The sequence below is a fragment of the Brassica oleracea genome, chromosome C7 (genome assembly GCF_000695525.1).
Source record: "Brassica oleracea var. oleracea cultivar TO1000 chromosome C7, BOL, whole genome shotgun sequence".
NCBI lineage: Eukaryota > Viridiplantae > Streptophyta > Magnoliopsida > Brassicales > Brassicaceae > Brassica > Brassica oleracea.
In genome coordinates this window covers 38,379,822-38,396,167 of record NC_027754.1, presented here as the reverse complement: position 1 = coordinate 38,396,167, position 16,346 = coordinate 38,379,822, and the positions used below count along the sequence as shown (strand labels likewise).

General features: G+C 41.1%; 5 protein-coding genes and 2 non-coding genes across 11 annotated transcripts; 3 read left to right on the top strand and 4 right to left on the bottom strand.

The window, feature by feature from the left end:
* Nucleotides 1-1,077: 1,077 nt before the first annotated feature.
* Nucleotides 1,078-1,149, bottom strand: TRNAT-CGU. Its single transcript has one exon. It is a non-coding gene; the product is annotated as a tRNA-Thr (tRNA).
* Nucleotides 1,150-1,301: 152 nt separating this feature from the next.
* LOC106305670 (pollen-specific leucine-rich repeat extensin-like protein 1) lies at nucleotides 1,302-3,530 on the bottom strand. 2 transcript variants are annotated; one of them, XM_013742020.1, is made up of 4 exons: nucleotides 3,348-3,530; nucleotides 2,537-3,085; nucleotides 1,591-2,441; nucleotides 1,302-1,496 (listed from the first exon to the last, which is right to left on the bottom strand). In XM_013742020.1, the coding sequence occupies exons 2-4, from the start codon at nucleotides 3,027-3,029 to the stop codon at nucleotides 1,467-1,469; spliced, it is 1,374 nt and encodes a 457-aa protein (XP_013597474.1). In that variant the 5' UTR covers nucleotides 3,030-3,085; nucleotides 3,348-3,530; the 3' UTR covers nucleotides 1,302-1,466. The 2 variants fall into 2 exon arrangements, with proteins under 2 accessions (XP_013597474.1, XP_013597475.1); XM_013742021.1 differs by lacking the exon at nucleotides 3,348-3,530 and adding an exon at nucleotides 3,239-3,332.
* A 65-nt stretch (nucleotides 3,531-3,595) lies between these two features.
* TRNAA-CGC lies at nucleotides 3,596-3,668 on the bottom strand. Its single transcript has one exon. It is a non-coding gene; the product is annotated as a tRNA-Ala (tRNA).
* Nucleotides 3,669-3,793: 125 nt separating this feature from the next.
* On the top strand, nucleotides 3,794-5,580 carry LOC106305669 (pentatricopeptide repeat-containing protein PNM1, mitochondrial). The gene has a single exon (XM_013742019.1). The coding sequence runs from the start codon at nucleotides 3,846-3,848 to the stop codon at nucleotides 5,388-5,390; it is 1,545 nt and encodes a 514-aa protein (XP_013597473.1). The 5' UTR covers nucleotides 3,794-3,845; the 3' UTR covers nucleotides 5,391-5,580.
* Nucleotides 5,574-6,836, top strand: LOC106305672 (COBRA-like protein 5). The gene is made up of 4 exons (XM_013742023.1): nucleotides 5,574-5,877; nucleotides 5,994-6,067; nucleotides 6,142-6,580; nucleotides 6,658-6,836. The coding sequence occupies exons 1-4, from the start codon at nucleotides 5,811-5,813 to the stop codon at nucleotides 6,696-6,698; spliced, it is 621 nt and encodes a 206-aa protein (XP_013597477.1). The 5' UTR covers nucleotides 5,574-5,810; the 3' UTR covers nucleotides 6,699-6,836.
* LOC106305671 (cleavage stimulation factor subunit 50) lies at nucleotides 6,709-9,411 on the bottom strand. The gene is made up of 13 exons (XM_013742022.1): nucleotides 9,251-9,411; nucleotides 8,915-8,998; nucleotides 8,730-8,839; nucleotides 8,568-8,637; nucleotides 8,366-8,449; nucleotides 8,197-8,274; nucleotides 8,045-8,115; nucleotides 7,910-7,961; nucleotides 7,762-7,819; nucleotides 7,576-7,676; nucleotides 7,329-7,483; nucleotides 7,134-7,242; nucleotides 6,709-7,047 (listed from the first exon to the last, which is right to left on the bottom strand). The coding sequence occupies exons 1-13, from the start codon at nucleotides 9,353-9,355 to the stop codon at nucleotides 6,832-6,834; spliced, it is 1,293 nt and encodes a 430-aa protein (XP_013597476.1). The 5' UTR covers nucleotides 9,356-9,411; the 3' UTR covers nucleotides 6,709-6,831.
* Nucleotides 9,412-9,678: 267 nt separating this feature from the next.
* Nucleotides 9,679-16,311, top strand: LOC106305668 (kinesin-like protein BC2). Of its 4 annotated transcripts, none has more exons than XM_013742018.1 (26): nucleotides 9,679-9,988; nucleotides 10,101-10,247; nucleotides 10,336-10,488; nucleotides 10,626-10,879; nucleotides 10,968-11,143; nucleotides 11,247-11,371; nucleotides 11,463-11,499; nucleotides 11,580-11,671; nucleotides 11,761-11,874; nucleotides 11,966-12,079; nucleotides 12,161-12,244; nucleotides 12,323-12,527; nucleotides 12,694-12,794; nucleotides 12,863-12,961; nucleotides 13,043-13,156; nucleotides 13,236-13,352; nucleotides 13,453-13,533; nucleotides 13,777-13,848; nucleotides 13,934-14,027; nucleotides 14,100-14,131; nucleotides 14,246-14,331; nucleotides 14,413-14,484; nucleotides 14,574-14,801; nucleotides 14,897-15,041; nucleotides 15,131-15,769; nucleotides 15,860-16,311. In XM_013742018.1, the coding sequence occupies exons 1-26, from the start codon at nucleotides 9,878-9,880 to the stop codon at nucleotides 16,175-16,177; spliced, it is 3,810 nt and encodes a 1,269-aa protein (XP_013597472.1). In that variant the 5' UTR covers nucleotides 9,679-9,877; the 3' UTR covers nucleotides 16,178-16,311. The 4 variants fall into 4 exon arrangements, with proteins under 4 accessions (XP_013597472.1, XP_013597470.1, XP_013597469.1 ...); XM_013742016.1 differs by having other exon boundaries at nucleotides 14,571-14,801; XM_013742015.1 differs by having other exon boundaries at nucleotides 12,685-12,794.
* The last annotated feature ends 35 nt before the right edge of the window (nucleotides 16,312-16,346 follow it).

Genomic DNA, 16,346 nt, shown 5'->3' with positions numbered 1-16,346 from the left:
ATGATCATCCACTTCTTTACCAAACTCAAGCACTATGATCATCCACTCCTTTACCAACTCAAGCACTATGATCATCTACTCATCAAGCATTATGATCACCCACTCATTTACCAAATTAAGCACCATCTTTGTTATTTTATGTATTGTTGTTCACTATAAATACCATCACTCATCTCACTCTTTTGTACACCAAAAACAAGAACAAGAGTTTATAATCAAAGAACCATTACATCTTCTTCTTCTTCCTTATAATAAACTCTCTCCCTCATACTAGTGTTATTTGCTTCCTACGGGTATTAAATTCTACTCTTATTTAAATTTCTCGATACTATAAATTATAAGTTATTTCATAACATATACCACATTTTCTTCCTTTGGTATTTTAAAGAAATATAAAAACTCGATATGGAGATCCATCCGAGCCTCTCACTCGATAGATTGAGAACATTTCGAGTTTAAATTTATGTTCACATTTTCAGGTATCTAAATATTAGTATTTTGATGTCGATGCAGTCCACTTATAACATCGAGTTTATTGTGTTATAAACATTTAATGATTAATTCTTCCGCACCATCTCTTGAGTTTGGGTTAGTTAACATCTATTACTTTACAAAATGAGTATTAGATCTTTGGATGATTATAGGTTTGAAACCCTCCCTCCTCCTACTAGTCCACTGAAAATATATCTGCTGGACATTTTCGAGCTTGTTAAACTGACAATATTTTTGTAAGCGTAGACCTAACTGGTTCATATTCACACATATGTCAGTTGTGACAAAACAAAAAAGTTGATAATTGATATTAAATTTTAAATAAAAAGATAAATGCATGTTTATAGTGTTTGGTATTGAAAAGATCTAATATCTAATATTAACCGTTCCACGAGAGTAAATAAAAATCCAGGATTTTATATTTTACTTTAACTATGGTTAGATTAGAAGTATATGTAACAAAAAATAATACAAAGGTTATTTTGCTCTCAGTGGTAGGATCCCAAACTTAACATGAGATAACATGAGTCACATAACACCATTGGGCCTTAAGAAAAAGTAAGAAAAATACTAAGGGATTCAACAAGCCCCCGGCGAGGATCGAACTCGCGGCCTTTCGCTTACGAAGCGAACGCAATACCACTATGCTACGGAGGCAACACGATCATTGTTAGCTAGTACTAAATTATTTGCTACAACTAATCATTCATTCTCGACTTCATCAAGCACGAATAAGATTACAATAACTTCATGTTTTATTAACCATGAAGCTTTATCAAATGGGTTCATTCACTTGCGAAAACGCTATCAAGTTAGAAAGAGATTACGAGAATAATCAAAATGACTTCATCATCGTAAAAATCACAAGCAAAGAACTTTTCTGTATAAACATCCATTGTTTTCAGACGAGACAAAACTGTAGAACAACATTTAGTTCTTCTCCAAGCGGCAGCAACACCGTGTCACGTGGTTCTCTACGCTTTCACATACTTATCTACATAGCCCTGCCAACAAAAACAATGAAGAACCAGGATGAGTCTAGTCCGGGTAACGATGGACTATGAAGAGATTGTGCCACAGCTTTTTATGTTTTCTTACCATGACGAGTTTGGTCAGCTTGTCCCGTGAACTGTCAATGTACTTATCGATCTTAGCTTTTGACTTGGGCACACGACGACCTTCCATTGAGTTGGAGACTTTATCCACGGCTCTCTTCACAATAGTCTTGAACGCCTCTTTGCTCATATTCCCTTGCCTCCACGAAGGTTTCAGAAGCTCCTTCACGAACTTCGTTAGCGCCACCTTGAAAAGCTTCATGGACCTCGATGAGTCTTTCTCCTTTGCATCCCCTCGAGACTTTTTCCTCGTGATATCACCTTCGCGTGCACTGTTAGTCGCCTTTGGATTCTCGTTGTTGGAGTTTGGAGTCAGGGTCTCATGGCTGTTACCTTCTCCTGCATTCTCACCAAACTCATCGTTATCTTCAGAGACAACCGCTCCGATATCGTTTCCCGTGGTGTTTTCTTCGACGTCAGGTGGTTTGTTTGAGGAAACACTGACACGAGCTGTCATGTCCGACTCACTTGGAGCTTGTTTATCAACAACACCTTGGTTGTTTTCTTCCAAATTGAGTGGGGTGTTTGAGGAAATGCTCGCCTTGGGTACAGTGTAAGAGTCGCTGACTGGTTCATGCTCCTGAAGGCAATCTAGTTTAACAGATGCTGGTTCAAAGCTGTCTACGAAAGGATCATACATGTCACCGACGGGAACAATCTTGGCTCTTCCGGAGTAAGGCGAGGAAGAAGCTTGTGTAGAACCATCATCTACATCTTGGTGTATTTGAGTATCTGACTTTGAAACAGGAAGCGTTGTGCCTGTGAGAGTATTGGTTTCAGAACCGTAGTTGAGAGGTTGGCTTGGGTAACTACTCTCAGGCAGAGTGATATCATCTGAAACAAAAAGGAAGACAAATAAAACAAATGGGGTAAACAAGAAAGAAGCAAACTTTGGTGTTAAAAGTTAACAAAAGTGTCTCAACACGAACCTTCCATCTCAATGTCAGGATCATCATATAAAGGAGAGCCATGCTCCGCCTTCTTCTCATGTGGTGAAGAAGATCCAGCGTCTTCAACAACAGGTTGTTCAAGGTCAAGAGCTCTGCCATCTAAAGACACGCTTACATGCGTTGCAGATTCAGGGTTAGCACAAGCGGTGTCTGCAAAGAGTTGGGATGAAGATGGAGGAGGAGGAGGAAGAGGCATCCCAGGAGGTTCCAAACTCTTCAGAGGAAAAGAAAGTGGGAGGAAGCTTGGTGGCGGATGAAACGGATTAGGGAATGCTTGTGAGGGTGGTGTGGCACCAGGAGGTAACGGTGGTGGAGGCGGCAGCATTGAAACAGGTGGAAGATGAGAGTGATACTGCTGTGAGGAAGCAGGAGACGGCGGATACATATAGGCTTGCTGAACCCGAGGAGGCAGATGGATCTCGTTAGGAGGGCAGTTTCCTGGCGCAGGATTAGAGCTTCCACTAGTGTACATTCTTTGGTACAAGATGCGACAAGTTAGGATGCTTGTGATCTCAAGCTAAACGCCCACTGCCAAGAAAACACTTAGTTACAAGTTAGCTGGATGAAAAAAAAATTGTTAAAGCTCTAAGCAAAGAGAAAACCAATGTTTTTAGAAATCGACTCTAAACTCCTGAGAGTTCATCAGAAACCTAACTAAATGGATATTAGAAAGACACTAACTTATACAAAAATCGAAGAAAACTAAACAGTTATCAACGCAACGCAACATAGCTCCTTTCGTTTTACAATCGCGAAGGTTTAACGTCTCACTGAAGACAGAGATACTCACCAGATTACAAAATCAAAAAGAGATGATTCTTTTTTTTTACTCCCGACGAGATGAAGACTCTGGATAGGGAACAAATAAAAAAAAAACGATTTTTTGAATGGGAAAGGGACAAGAAGAACCCTAAAATCTGTGAAAGTTTCCGGAGATTTTTATTGCAGTGTGTTAAACCGGGGAGGAAGATTCGATTCGAGCTTTAGATTTTAGTTTTACCAACGTGTTGTCTAGAGAGGCCAAACAAAATCAAAAAGTGGAGAAGCGGGGAATCGAACCCCGTGCCTCTCGCATGCGAAGCGAGCGCTCTACCATATGAGCTACATCCCCTAACGATTTCTCACTACATTTATCTCTTAATAATCTATGTTATTTCAAAAAAGGCTCAATCAATCCGAAAGCCCAAAAGCGAAGCCCGATCTCACTCATGAAGTAGGGTTTTAGGATATTACTTGCCTTGTTTCTCCTCCTCTCCCTCGATTTCTTATTTCTCACCCTAGTTCTAAAATGCCGCCGCCGTTACCGTCTCTGCAACTCCGGCGACTCCTCCTCCGCACCTTCACCACTCCTCTCCAATCACACTCCCGCATCATCCCCCCCACCACGTCATTTCCCCACCCTCCCCCTCCCAGGTTCCCTCTATTCCCTTCCAGACTCTTCTCATCCGAAACCAATGCGTCGGATCCACAAACTCCAGACCCGACTCAGATCGCTCTCTCCTTCTCCAAGGAGCTCACCGGAACCCCCGAAGCCGATCCCCAGTCCATCTCCCAGAGGTTCCACCTCAGCTTCTCCCACATCACTCCAACTCGCGATCTGATCCTCCAAACGCTCAACCTCTCCCCCGAAGCCGGCCGCGCCGCTCTAGGGTTCAACGACTGGCTCGACTCCAACGCCGCCTTCTCCCACGACGACGAAACCGTCTCCTTGTTCGTCGATTACTTCGGCCGTCGCAAGGATTTCAAAGGGATGCACGAGATCATCGCAAAATACAAAGGCGTCGCCGGAGCCAAGACGCTGGACTCCGCCGTCGACAGGCTCGTCCGCGCGGGCCGAGCCAAGCAGGCCGTCGAGTTCTTCGAGAGGATGGAGATCGAGTACGGGTTGAAACGAGACAGAGAGTCGCTCACCTTGGTGGTGAAGAAGCTCTGCGAGAAAGGACACGCGAGTTTCGCCGAGAAGATGGTGAAGAGCACGGCTAACGAGATCTTCCCCGACGAAAAGATCTGCGATCTGTTGATCAGCGGCTGGTGCGCCGCCGAGAAGCTCGACGAGGCGACGAGATTCGCCGGCGAGATGGCGAGAGGAGGGTTCGAGATAGGTACGTTGGCTTACAACGTGATTCTTGATTGTGTGTGTAAGCTTTGTAGGAAGAAAGATCCGTTTAGGCTCCAGTCCGAAGTCGAGAAGGTCTTGCTCGAGATGGAGACACGTGGCGTTCCGAGAAATACAAAGACTTTCAATGTGTTGATTAACAATCTCTGTAAGATCAGGAGAACCGAAGAGGCGATGGAGTTGTTTGGTAGAATGAGTGAATGGGGTTGTCAGCCGGATGCTGAGACTTATCTTGTTTTGATAAGGAGTTTGTATCAGGCGGCTAGGATCGGAGAAGGAGATGAAATGATTGATAAGATGAAGTCGGCTGGGTACGGCAAGGCTTTGGATAAGAAAGAGTATTACGGGTTTTTGAAGATACTGTGTGGGATTGAGAGGCTTGAGCATGCGATGAGTGTGTTCAAGAACATGAAGGCTGATGGGTGTAAGCCTGGGATCAAGACTTATGATTTGTTGATGGGGAAGATGTGTGCGAATAACCAGCTGACTAGAGCTAATGGTTTGTACAAAGAAGCGGCGAGGAGAGGTGTTGCGGTTAGTCCCAAGGAGTACAGAGTTGATCCGAGGTTTTTGAAGAAGAAGAGTAAGGAGGTTGATAGCAATGTGAAGAAGAGGGAGACTTTGCCTGAGAAGACCGCGAGGAAGAGGAGAAGGCTCAAGCAGATCAACATGAGTTTTGTTAAGAAACCGCATAATAAGATGAGGAGGAGAATGTGATCGGTAGCATTCTCTTTAATGTTTTATGGTTCAAAACAGTCTTTGGTCTTTCCTTGTTATTGTTTTATGAGAAGGTACTGTGATCTTTTGATCAGTAGCCGAATAATCTTTCAGCTTAATGTAACGTAACGTTTAGACGCTTGTTATGGGTTTGTCTCATGAATCGGAGATAAAAGAAAGTTCTTTGCTTTTTGCTTGGTTATTCACTTGTTTGGAAATGCTCTGTTGTGCATCCAAGTCAGGTTGCACTTGTCGTTGATCATGTTTGATAATAATTAAAACAAGGATCCCGGATATCACTGTACAGCTGTTCATCACGTGGGTAAGAAGTCAAATGGGTATGAAGTCAAAGTCTGCGGCTTGATCTTTCTTCTTAAATAACTTGATCACTTTCTCCCATTGAAACCACAAGAAATTGAAATGGAGTCTCTCTTCTCTGCCATGATCGTTCTGCTCCTCGTTTCCTTTTCATGCTTCACTTCTTCAGGTAAATCTCTGAATCTTAAGAAGAAGAGATTCTCTCTACTCCTACACATTCACCTTCATTTCTCTGTTTGTCTCTTCTGAAAAACTTATGAAGTCTTTGTGTTATCTAATCTGCAGAAGCTCTCACAAGCAGCAACGGAAACATCACAATCAAATGGGATCTCATGACCTGGACACCTGATGGCTACGTTGTAAGTTCAACCATCATAGCTACTTTTTGTCTCACCAAAACTCAGAGAATAAACGAACCTTTGTGTTTCCTCAGGCTGTGGTTTCAGCCTACAATTACCAGAAACAACGCTCAATTCCTTCACCGGGATGGAAAATGAGCTGGGGATGGACCAGAAAAGAGGTGATCTGGAGCATGGTCGGTGCACGAACCACAAAGCAAGGAGATTGTTCCATGTTCAAAGGAAACATCCCTCATTCCTGCATAAATAAACCAACAGTTGTAGACTTGCCTCCTAAAACTCCCTACAACCAGCAGATTGCTAACTGCTGCAAAGGCGGTGTCTTGAAACCCGGTTTAGAAAGTGCATTTCAGATATCCGTTGGTAAAGCTGGTACAACGGTTAAGACTGTTAGGATGCCGGTAAACTTCATGTTCACAGCACCTAAACAACAGTATCTTTGTGGACCTACTAAGAACGTTAGACCCACGACGTTTATAAGCGCTGACAAAAGGAGAATGACTAGAGCACTGAGTAAGTATAATCCCAACAGATACAAGTATATAGTTCTAATTGTTGAGCTCACTTCCTTTGTTTCTATACTTATGCAGTGACCTGGAACATTATTTGCGTCTTCAACAAGGCAACATGAACACCACAAGTCTCTAAAATAATATCCTCATAAGGACACATATATCTCCATAAATTATGTTGTTTTGTATCTTCATGTAACATTTATGTTTTCAAGATATGAAAACATTTGTTTGGTTGATTAAAAGTATCTTCTACACGGATTCCTTCCAGAACCGAACTGATCTATCTGTGGTTCCACAAGTAACAAAGACTGATTCAACCGGTGAGTGCTCGACCCACCGCGGTACACCGTTATGGTTTGAAGGCCACTTTGCCACTTTCTCTGCTGTTCTCGCATCCCACGTAACGACCTCATTGTTTCCTTCATCTATGGAGATTACAAACTCTTCCGTGTCATTAAAGATTGCCTGCGTTAACCACAACAATGAAGACCGTTTAAAATAAGTCGACCAAGTGAATAATTACAGTTCCAAGAGGCTGAGAAAATCATCACCTGAGACCGCAGTTTTAACCTCTTTGCTCCGAGGTACTCCTTGACCATTCGACCAGAAGCTATTTCCCATAGCTTAACCGTAGAATCCTTACCAGACGAGAGAACAAACCTAACAAAAGCTCTAGGAGATTCAATCAACTGTTCTGTCAAGAACTAGTGTATGCTCTGAGAAGAATGATTGAACATTCTTTCTACCTTTGATCTCTGGTGAATACAGCACTAGTGACCTCTGATTTTCCATGTGCACTGCTAATGGAGCGTACACACTTTGCGCTTACCCCATCAAAGAGTCGAATAGATCCATCCTTTGAGGCTGTAACGTAGACGGATCCAGTTGAAGAATACCGCACCTGAGGAAACCAAGAATCTCACAGTCATGACTCCATGATTAACCACAAGAGATGATGACAGATAGAGCCTTACTTCAGAACATGTTAAGTACCTGATTAATGGCTCCATTTACTCCACTGTCTGGGAAAGTTGAAGGAAGGAAGCATTGATAAGTGTTTACATCGTACAGATGTGGAACCGCATGATCAGTTCCTGCCAAAAGAAAAGATTTAACATGGTATATACAATCGAAGAATCATAAAACAGCTTATTGTAACAGTCTTCTGAGAGATTTCACCTGCAAGAAGAAACTCTCCAGAAGGATGGAAAGACACAGAGCGCACGTTATGTGTATCCTACAGAATTTTAGAGTTATTAGTTCAATGACATGGCGTGTTTTGTCACAATGTAGCTAAACAGAAACTGAGAACAACCATGAGGTCTACCTGAAAAACTTTAAATGCTCGTTTAGCTGTTGTTTTAGAGAAGTCGAAGAACCTAACAGAGACGCAAAGAAAGAAGTGAACACACAATTTCTAGTAATCACATTCAGATAGGGAACATAAATGATAAGTAGATACTTTATACAGTTGTCTTTGGCACTGGATACTAGGATTGTGCTCCGAGCGTGGAAATCAAGATCGTTTATTGGCTACAAATGATTTTCATTAAGAGTATGAGACACAAACAAATCAAGAAGTTTGTGGGATAATAAAAGAACGGTAAGGCTTACTTCAGCATGATCATAAAAACTTCGTATTAATGGTCGAGCTTGAGTATCTCCTGAAAGCATCTGCTTTACTTTTGGCACCTCAAAAACACAGCACAACAGGGCATATACAAAGAACTATCAATTCTTGATGATGCTTTAAGGGGTAAAAGTTTCCAGGTAGTTTTAGTACCTCAAAGAGCTTAATAGATGTGTCTGCACCGCCGGTTGCAAAAAACATTCCATCAGAACTAAATCTTGCACACCTGACGACGCTCTATAAAAATGCATAAGCTTAACATCAGCCTAATATCAAACTGCTCAGAGAAGAATATAACTAAGGATAGACTAAGATGTGACTCATACAGAGACATGAATAATGCATTTATATATACCTTGTGCTCTGATAGCTGCTTTGATTCATGCTTTGGGAGAGTTTTTGAAGAGCCCTTTACATGAGTAGCACTAGTTGGGAAAAGTCCAAACATTCGATTAGATTATTTCAGCTCTGAAGTAACATAGAAATGTGTTACCCGTTGGAAAAAAAAGGACAAGACCTGAAGTCAATAGAAGCTGTGCGAGGATTAGTGACTGATCCATAAGAAGTGGGTAACAAGACTGATGAAGAAACACCTCTCAGTGACCCGTTGTTCTCCGCTGCAAGACCCTGTTCTCATGGGTCATAAACAACATACATATGTGGAAAAGAGAGGGAAACCGAAAAAAAAAAACAACGAACAACCTTTGCAACAAGCTCCAGAAGACGGGTTGGAGAAACCTCAACATTCAATGGTGTCATGGTGGCTGAAGCAACATCACTTGCAACCTAAAAAGTTCAACCTCAAAATCAAAACTTTAACCATTTAACAATAATGATTGAGAACTTAAGTAAGTACTCTTCTAACACATCATCCTCTAAGTATTACTATCACATGATTCATCTTCAGGAAAAGAAGAGCTTTAGCTAGATTTCAAATCCAGACAAACTATATATATAAATGAATTTCAAAGTTTAACCCTTGAACACTAAAAAGAACCCAAATTGAGAAGCTGTATGTGGTTAGTAGACGAGACATGCCTGTGAGAGATTATGGTGACGGAGATGAGCCACGATGAGGGCATTGAGTTGCCTCAAGATGTTTCCCTCTTGCAGAGCTTGCTCTAAACTGCCACTATTCTCCATCTTTTAACCCTTTAAAATTCTTTCTCAAGCTCGAAACCAGAGTAGCTCTGAGCTTCCTGTTAAGTTAAATCCTTCCGTCTTCCTCGCCTTCACTTTCAGACAAAAGGCCTTAACTATGGGCCAAATGGGCTTAAAATGAGCGAATATCAAACTAATGGGCCTTTTAATTTCTAGTGGTCACGTGCTACGCTCACGTGCGTAACGGTCGCAAAGAGTTTTGAATTTGGACTTGAGGCGCGGTATTCCACCCGAAACAGAAATATATTTTTTAATTTTTAATTTTACCTTTTTTTCTATTATTTCTTTCTCGTAATAAGCTTCTCTCTCCTCTCTGTCTCTCCTTCAAATTTTGAATCCTCTCCTCCACAGGTTTCGCACATCGCGAACATTTCTGAGCTTCAAAATCTCCCAGCTCTCGGTTCCCGGATTGGATCTGCTTTTTCGGTGGTGTGCCGATTGGGTTTTTCGCTGTGGTTCTGCTGGATCCGTAACGGAGGGTTTCCGCGTTTGTGAGCTGAGAAGATGGAGGCCGCAGAGTGCGTCAAGGTCGCCGTCAACATTCGTCCGTTGATTACCCCCGAGCTTCTCAATGGATGCACCGATTGCATCACCGTTGTGCCCAAGGAGCCTCAGGTAAGGCGTTTCCCCCTCTAATTTCTCAAATTTTCTGGTGATTTTCGTATTGGCTGATTCGATTCTGATATAGGGTTTTGCTGAATTGAGTTTTTTGTTTTGAATTCAACAGGTTCATATAGGTTCACACACCTTTACATACGACTTCGTATTTGGGAATGCTGGATTACCGTGTTTGGAGATCTACGATCATTGCTGTGCTCCTCTTGTGGACGCACTGTTTAAAGGATATAACGCTACAGTTCTTGCCTATGGACAGGTTTGATTTGAGATTCTCGTTGATGATGTTTTCTTTAGAGCTACATGATGTTCAACTATTGAAATTCATTGTTTGCTGTTTATTGTAGACTGGTTCAGGTAAAACTTACACCATGGGGACTAACTATAGTGGAGATGGAGCAAATTGTGGAATTATACCAAAGGTGATGGAAGATATATTTAAAAGAGTGGGGACAACTAAAGATTCGACCGAACTGTTGATACGTGTGTCTTTTATCGAGGTAATAGGATTTATCAAGCTTGTTTTTTTTTTTTTTTTTTTTTTTTTTTTTTTTTTTTTTTTTTTTTTTTTTTTTTTTTTTGAGATCTGATTTGTATGTTTCCATTTGATTTTCAATGCTTACCTTTCAAATTGCAGATATTTAAGGAAGAAGTTTTCGATCTGCTTGACTCAAATTCCCCGGCTCTCTTAAAGAATGATGGTGCGGTTCAGGCGAAGCATGTTGCCCTCTCAAGAGCTCCAATTCAGATCAGGGAAACTGCTAGTGGAGGCATCACTTTGGCTGGTGTTACTGAGGCAGAAGTGAAGACGAAAGAGGAGATGGGCTCCTTTCTAGCTCGAGGATCTTTGGCTCGTGCTACTGGCAGCACAAACATGAATAGCCAGTCAAGGTGAAATCTAGTAAAATTTACATGGTTTCACTAGATATTCCTTTCCGTTTTCCTCAAATTTGCTAATGTAAGTTTTTTTTTCTTATAGTCGGTCTCATGCAATCTTCACAATCACGCTGGAACAAAAGAAAATTTCTAGTTGTTCTTCCACAATGACTGAAGATGCCGGTGAAGATATACTGTGTGCAAAGCTTCATTTGGTCGATCTTGCTGGTTCAGAACGTGCAAAACGAACCGGAGCCGATGGGATGCGCTTGAAAGAAGGTTATCTCCCACCTTTCTTTCTGTTCTACATTACTCTTCTTTTGCTTTGTAAAGAGAGACAAATTACTAAGCTGTGAGATTTGTTTACTGTACGTTTTTACAGGAATCCACATCAACAAAGGTCTACTTGCGCTAGGAAATGTAATCAGTGCATTAGGGGATGAGAGAAAGAGAAAGGAAGGAGGTCATGTTCCTTACCGTGACAGCAAGCTCACTCGTTTGCTTCAGGTACTAAGGCTTTTTGTATCTTTTTTTACAATACTTTGTCAATAAAACTTATATTTCACGAGCATATTAACCGTACTATCTTGTAATGTAGGATTCTCTTGGTGGCAATAGTAAAACTGTGATGATTGGTATGATTTTCACTTATATTAGCCTTTTGATCAATCAGTTTTATTCATACATTGATTTAATCACGCAAGTAATGACGCAGCTTGTGTAAGTCCCGCTGATACAAATGCTGAGGAGACACTAAACACACTAAAATATGCTAATCGTGCACGCAATATTCAGAATAAAGCCGTGGTACGTATATCTTACTTCTTACTAGATATTTCTATGTTTTTATTTGCACTTTATGACCTTACCGTTTTGTCATTTTTTGAAATGATTAGATTAATCGAGACCCAGCAGCCGCACAAATGCAACGAATGAGGAGCCAAATTGAGCAGCTGCAGACAGAACTCTTGTTCTATAGGGGTGACAGTGGTGCTTTTGATGAGCTTCAGGTATTCAGTCCGAACTTAGAAAGACATTTACATTTGATGCTAGTCACATGATTTCAGTATTTAAACCTTAAACCTATATAATCTTTGTTAGATCCTCAAGCACAAAGTAGCACTGCTTGAGACGAGCAATCGTGAGCTACAAAATGAACTTCAAGAACGGCGAGTAGCTTGTGAGCATTTCTCAAAACGTGCTTATGACGCTCAGGTTTCTCTTCTATTCACGTTATTTTGATGGGTCAGCTTTATATGAGATCTAGCATTTAATACTCTGTTTTCGTCCATTTAGGTTGAGAAGGACAAACTTATAATGAAAATTGAATCTGTTCGCAATGGTAAATCCTTGGATGAGATTGAATCCTGCCAAGATGAGGTGAGATGTCCTTTACGATTCCTTAGTTAAAATCTATGACCAAGTGATACTTTTTGGCTAACGTGTTTATTCTTCCAGGATGTTGGTTTGATCAACAAGTACGTTTCAAAAATTCAAGAGCTAGAAGGAGAGCTGCTGCATGTCAAAAGCTTAAAGAAAGTCAGTAACTACAAATATTCTGAGTCTATTGATTCCCATGAAGATGGACCCCGTTCGAGTAATGTCTTGTTCCCCTCATCCAATGAGTCGTCAGATTGTGAAGACAAAGTGATCGATGTCGCAGGTTGAAACTTTTACTAATGTTTTACCATTTTTGCTTGCCTAATAGAAAGAAGCGCCTCAGACTTTATATGCTAATTCTTAAATTGATAAACACATTCTTTACATAGATGCCATGCTAAGCTGTGTTCAAATTTTTACATAGATGACATGATTTGCAGTGTGTGCAGATGAGGTTGAATTTCAAGAAAAGGAGCTTGAACATTGCTCACTTCAAGAAAAGTTAGATATGGAGCTAAAGGAATTGGATAAGAGGCTTGAAGAAAAGGAGGTACTATTTTCATATCAACTTCTCCTTTAGTATTTCATCTGCAATAACATTTCAATTCATTCATGAAGGCTGAAATGAAGCGTTATTCAAGCGGTGGTACATCTGTTCTCAAACAACATTATGAGAAAAAGGTCCATGAACTAGAACAAGAAAAAAGGGCACTGCAGGTCAGTGTTATGTGCTCTAATATTGTATTTTGATGAAATTTATGAACTCGGATTTTGATTAAATAATATATGGATTGGCAGAGAGAAATTGAAGGGTTGAGACAGAACCTTGCTAGCATACCATCTGCCCCAGGCGATGGTGCCCAAAAACTAAAGGAATCGTATCTTCAGAAACTGAACACGCTTGAAACCCAGGTACCGCCTCTTTTGGTTTATCAGCTATACTCAGTCATCTACATACAGTATGGTTTTTCATGATGCATCGTCCCTTTAGGTTTCTGAGTTGAAGAAGAAACAAGATGCACAAGCTCAACTCTTAAGGCAAAAGCAGAAAAGTGACGACGCAGCAAGAAAACTACAAGATGAAATACACAGAATTAAGTCCCAAAAGGTGTTCTTTTTCTCCTGTGATCTCCATTTTAATACACTGTAACATATATGCTCATGCTGTGTCTCTTAACTATACTTTTCTGCTTCGGTTGGACTTGCAGGTGCAATTGCAGCAAAAAATTAAACAAGAATCAGAACAGTTCAGGGCTTGGAAGGCCTCAAGAGAGAAGGAAGTCATGCAGGTATATTAGATTTTTCTTGATCACTTTGAGGCTTACTTGATTGATAAGTGTGTCTGTCTTGCACCACTAAGGAACAAGTTAAACAAGTTTCATCTTCTCAATCATTAGTCACCACCTCTATTCAAATACAACATGTGCTTGTAGAAAGTCTCGTTGTAGTTTGGAAGACATTTGACATGGTTATTCAGAAATCTCTTGTGTGTACTGAACCTCTCGTTATATTGTATTTTGAAATTTAACCAGCTAAAAAAAGAGGGAAGGAGAAACGAGTATGAGATGCACAAGCTCATGGCTCTGAATCAAAAACAGAAGCTGGTGCGCACATCTTTATAAACTTTCAGACAAATTAACTTAATCTTTTCTGTTATCATGTCTGCTCAATCGTCTGTGGTTTTAACAGGTTTTGCAAAGAAAGACAGAAGAGGCTTCCCAGGCTACAAAAAGACTCAAAGAGCTTTTAGAAAATCGAAAGGCGTCTTCGCGGGAGACATTGAGTAAGGATTAGTATAATCAGTTCTATCTTTGTTGGTATAAATTACTAACTGGTTATCCTACTATATATGCAGGTGGTGCAAGTGCTAATGGTCCAGGAACTCAGGTAACACCCGCCAACTTATATGAACTTATATGAAATCAATGCTTTGTTTTTCCATTTATTAGGTGACTGTGTTGGTTGGTTTGTTAATGCAACTTTCTGATGATTTATTTGCAGGCATTGATGCAAGCAATTGAGCATGAGATTGAAGTCACTGTTCGGGTTCACGAAGTGCGTTCTGAGTACGAGAGGCAAATGGAAGAGTATGTGCTTGTTTTATATCTTTCTTCATGGCCTGATTCTAAAATAATGTTCCTATTAAACTTTCTCCTGTCATAATTCAGGAGAGCAAGAATGGCGAAGGAAGTTGCAAGGCTAAGGGAAGAAAACGAGTTGCTCAAGAATGCCAAGATAAGGTGAGTGGTGATTTTGTATAAACCAGTACCACTACCATTTCATTACTGAAAAACTAGTAAACCCTTTACGTCTTCTGTAACCAAAGCAGCGTTGATGATGATACCATGTCTCCGGGTGCAAGAAACTCAAGGATTTTCGCTCTGGAGAATATGCTTGCGACCTCTTCAAACACTCTCGTTTCCATGGCATCACAATTGTCTGAAGCAGAGGAACGGGAGCGTGTATTTGGTGGAAGAGGGAGGTGGAACCAAGTTCGAACATTAGGTGACGCAAAGAGTATCATGAACTATCTGTTCAATTTGGCATCAACTGCGAGGTAAGATCTCACTGAAGCATTTTTAGAGATCATATTCCAAATATGACTCCCAACTCATTCTTTATTCTTATACATGTCCATTGTTTAATTAAAAGGTGTCTAGCTCGAGATAGAGAAGCAGACTGCAGGGAAAAGGACGTCCTAATAAGAGACCTGAAAGAAAAAATTGTGAAGTTTAGCAGTTTTGTTAGATACTTGGAGATCCAAAAAGCAGACCTCGCGCATCAGGTGAAGGCACAGGTTAGTAAAATTAGCTTCTACTACTCTTGTTTTATCTGATAGCTAATGCCACTTATCCTCTGAAATTTTGCATGGATTCCATTTTACAGGCTTCTGAATTGATCAAAAGGTCTGCGGAGGAGAATTTAAACAACGAGCACAGCTTGAAAAACCAGGAAGCCCGGAACTCGGTTATAGTTCATGAGGACATGGACACCTCTGATTCTGATGACTCGGACCATGAACGGGAAGATCCAGATCTTGACGATGAGTGGAAACCTGAGCAAGAATCAGAGCGTGAGTCGGAGCAGGAATCAGTTATAAAACTGAACAGGAAAAGAAACTTCAAAGTGGGAAGACGGCGCTCTAGTGTGGTGCCGAGGCGTTCATACGAAGAGAACCTGGACTCTCCTTCAGATGAGGCAGTGAAACCCACGTCAACATCTGATGTGTGCTGCACTTGCAGTAAGAGCTCTTCTTGCAAAACGATGAAATGTCAATGTCGAGCTACAAAGGGATCTTGTGGTCCTTCATGCGGTTGCTCTTCAGTTAAATGTTCCAACAGGAACGCAGACGAAAAGCAGAACAACAACAGTGAGAGTTCTCAGGAAGAACAACAACAAGTCCTTGCTTCACGTGGAGCTTTGCTGCTCCAAAACGCTCTTGCTGACAAGCCAGTTGAGGAGACTAATGATGGAGAAGGAACCAGAACAAGAAGAAAGCCTCTGTCAGACATAGGAAACACGACGGTAACATTCTCTTAAGACTTTTTCATTGTATTTGATCATTTCTCCGTTTCTGTGACAGCAGATAGCTTATTTGATGATATTTGGTTTCAGGGTAAAACAAATGTGCCAAAGCCAATGAAACGAAGGAAATGGAGGAAGCCTCTGCTTCAGCTCGTTGTAGATCCACCACGAGCAACAACACCACCAACTTCATCTCAGGAGCCGAGCGACTCTGGAGAGGCAAATAATACCAAACTGAAGCTACCGAGGTCGATGACTTCTAAAGGCAGTAACATGCTGAGAGAAAGAAACGCCGACCAAAGCGGTGGTGAATCAGTTGGTAATGGTGGTTTTGTGCAGAGCAGTTCTGGTGGGGCAAGTGGAAGTACAACTTCAGATGAAAAAGAGAACCACACTCGTCGGATCTAACCAGGAAACGGAGACGTTGCTTGACGAACGAGGAAAGATGGGTTTGGATCTTTTTCTTATTATCCGATAATCTTTGTTTTGGTGTGTGTCAAGAACATGTTCTAGATGAATGAATGCATATGCGAATTTTTAGAGTTGCGAGTCTTGTTGACAATACAAAATCATTGAG

What these genes read in the sequence shown, in the direction of transcription:
- LOC106305670 (XM_013742020.1), bottom strand. Translation starts at nt 3,029, where the DNA reads ATGTACACTAGTGGAAGCTCTAATCCTGCGCCAGGAAACTGCCCTCCT. An exon ending in TCCTGACATTGAGATGGAAG is followed by an intron (nt 2,442 to 2,536) that starts GTTCGTGTTGAG and finishes TTTTTGTTTCAG; the next exon opens with ATGATATCACTCTGCCTGAG. An exon ending in AGCTGACCAAACTCGTCATG is followed by an intron (nt 1,497 to 1,590) that starts GTAAGAAAACAT and finishes TTTTGTTGGCAG; the next exon opens with GGCTATGTAGATAAGTATGT.
- LOC106305669 (XM_013742019.1), top strand. Translation starts at nt 3,846, where the DNA reads ATGCCGCCGCCGTTACCGTCTCTGCAACTCCGGCGACTCCTCCTCCGC.
- LOC106305672 (XM_013742023.1), top strand. Translation starts at nt 5,811, where the DNA reads ATGGAGTCTCTCTTCTCTGCCATGATCGTTCTGCTCCTCGTTTCCTTT. An exon ending in GGACACCTGATGGCTACGTT is followed by an intron (nt 6,068 to 6,141) that starts GTAAGTTCAACC and finishes GTGTTTCCTCAG; the next exon opens with GCTGTGGTTTCAGCCTACAA. An exon ending in GAGAATGACTAGAGCACTGA is followed by an intron (nt 6,581 to 6,657) that starts GTAAGTATAATC and finishes ATACTTATGCAG; the next exon opens with TGACCTGGAACATTATTTGC.
- LOC106305671 (XM_013742022.1), bottom strand. Translation starts at nt 9,355, where the DNA reads ATGGAGAATAGTGGCAGTTTAGAGCAAGCTCTGCAAGAGGGAAACATC. An exon ending in ACAGCTTCTATTGACTTCAG is followed by an intron (nt 8,638 to 8,729) that starts GTCTTGTCCTTT and finishes TTTCCCAACTAG; the next exon opens with TGCTACTCATGTAAAGGGCT. An exon ending in GTTTTTATGATCATGCTGAA is followed by an intron (nt 8,116 to 8,196) that starts GTAAGCCTTACC and finishes AATCATTTGTAG; the next exon opens with CCAATAAACGATCTTGATTT.
- LOC106305668 (XM_013742014.1), top strand. Translation starts at nt 9,878, where the DNA reads ATGGAGGCCGCAGAGTGCGTCAAGGTCGCCGTCAACATTCGTCCGTTG. An exon ending in TGGGATGCGCTTGAAAGAAG is followed by an intron (nt 11,144 to 11,246) that starts GTTATCTCCCAC and finishes ACGTTTTTACAG; the next exon opens with GAATCCACATCAACAAAGGT. An exon ending in TAGTAAAACTGTGATGATTG is followed by an intron (nt 11,500 to 11,579) that starts GTATGATTTTCA and finishes GTAATGACGCAG; the next exon opens with CTTGTGTAAGTCCCGCTGAT.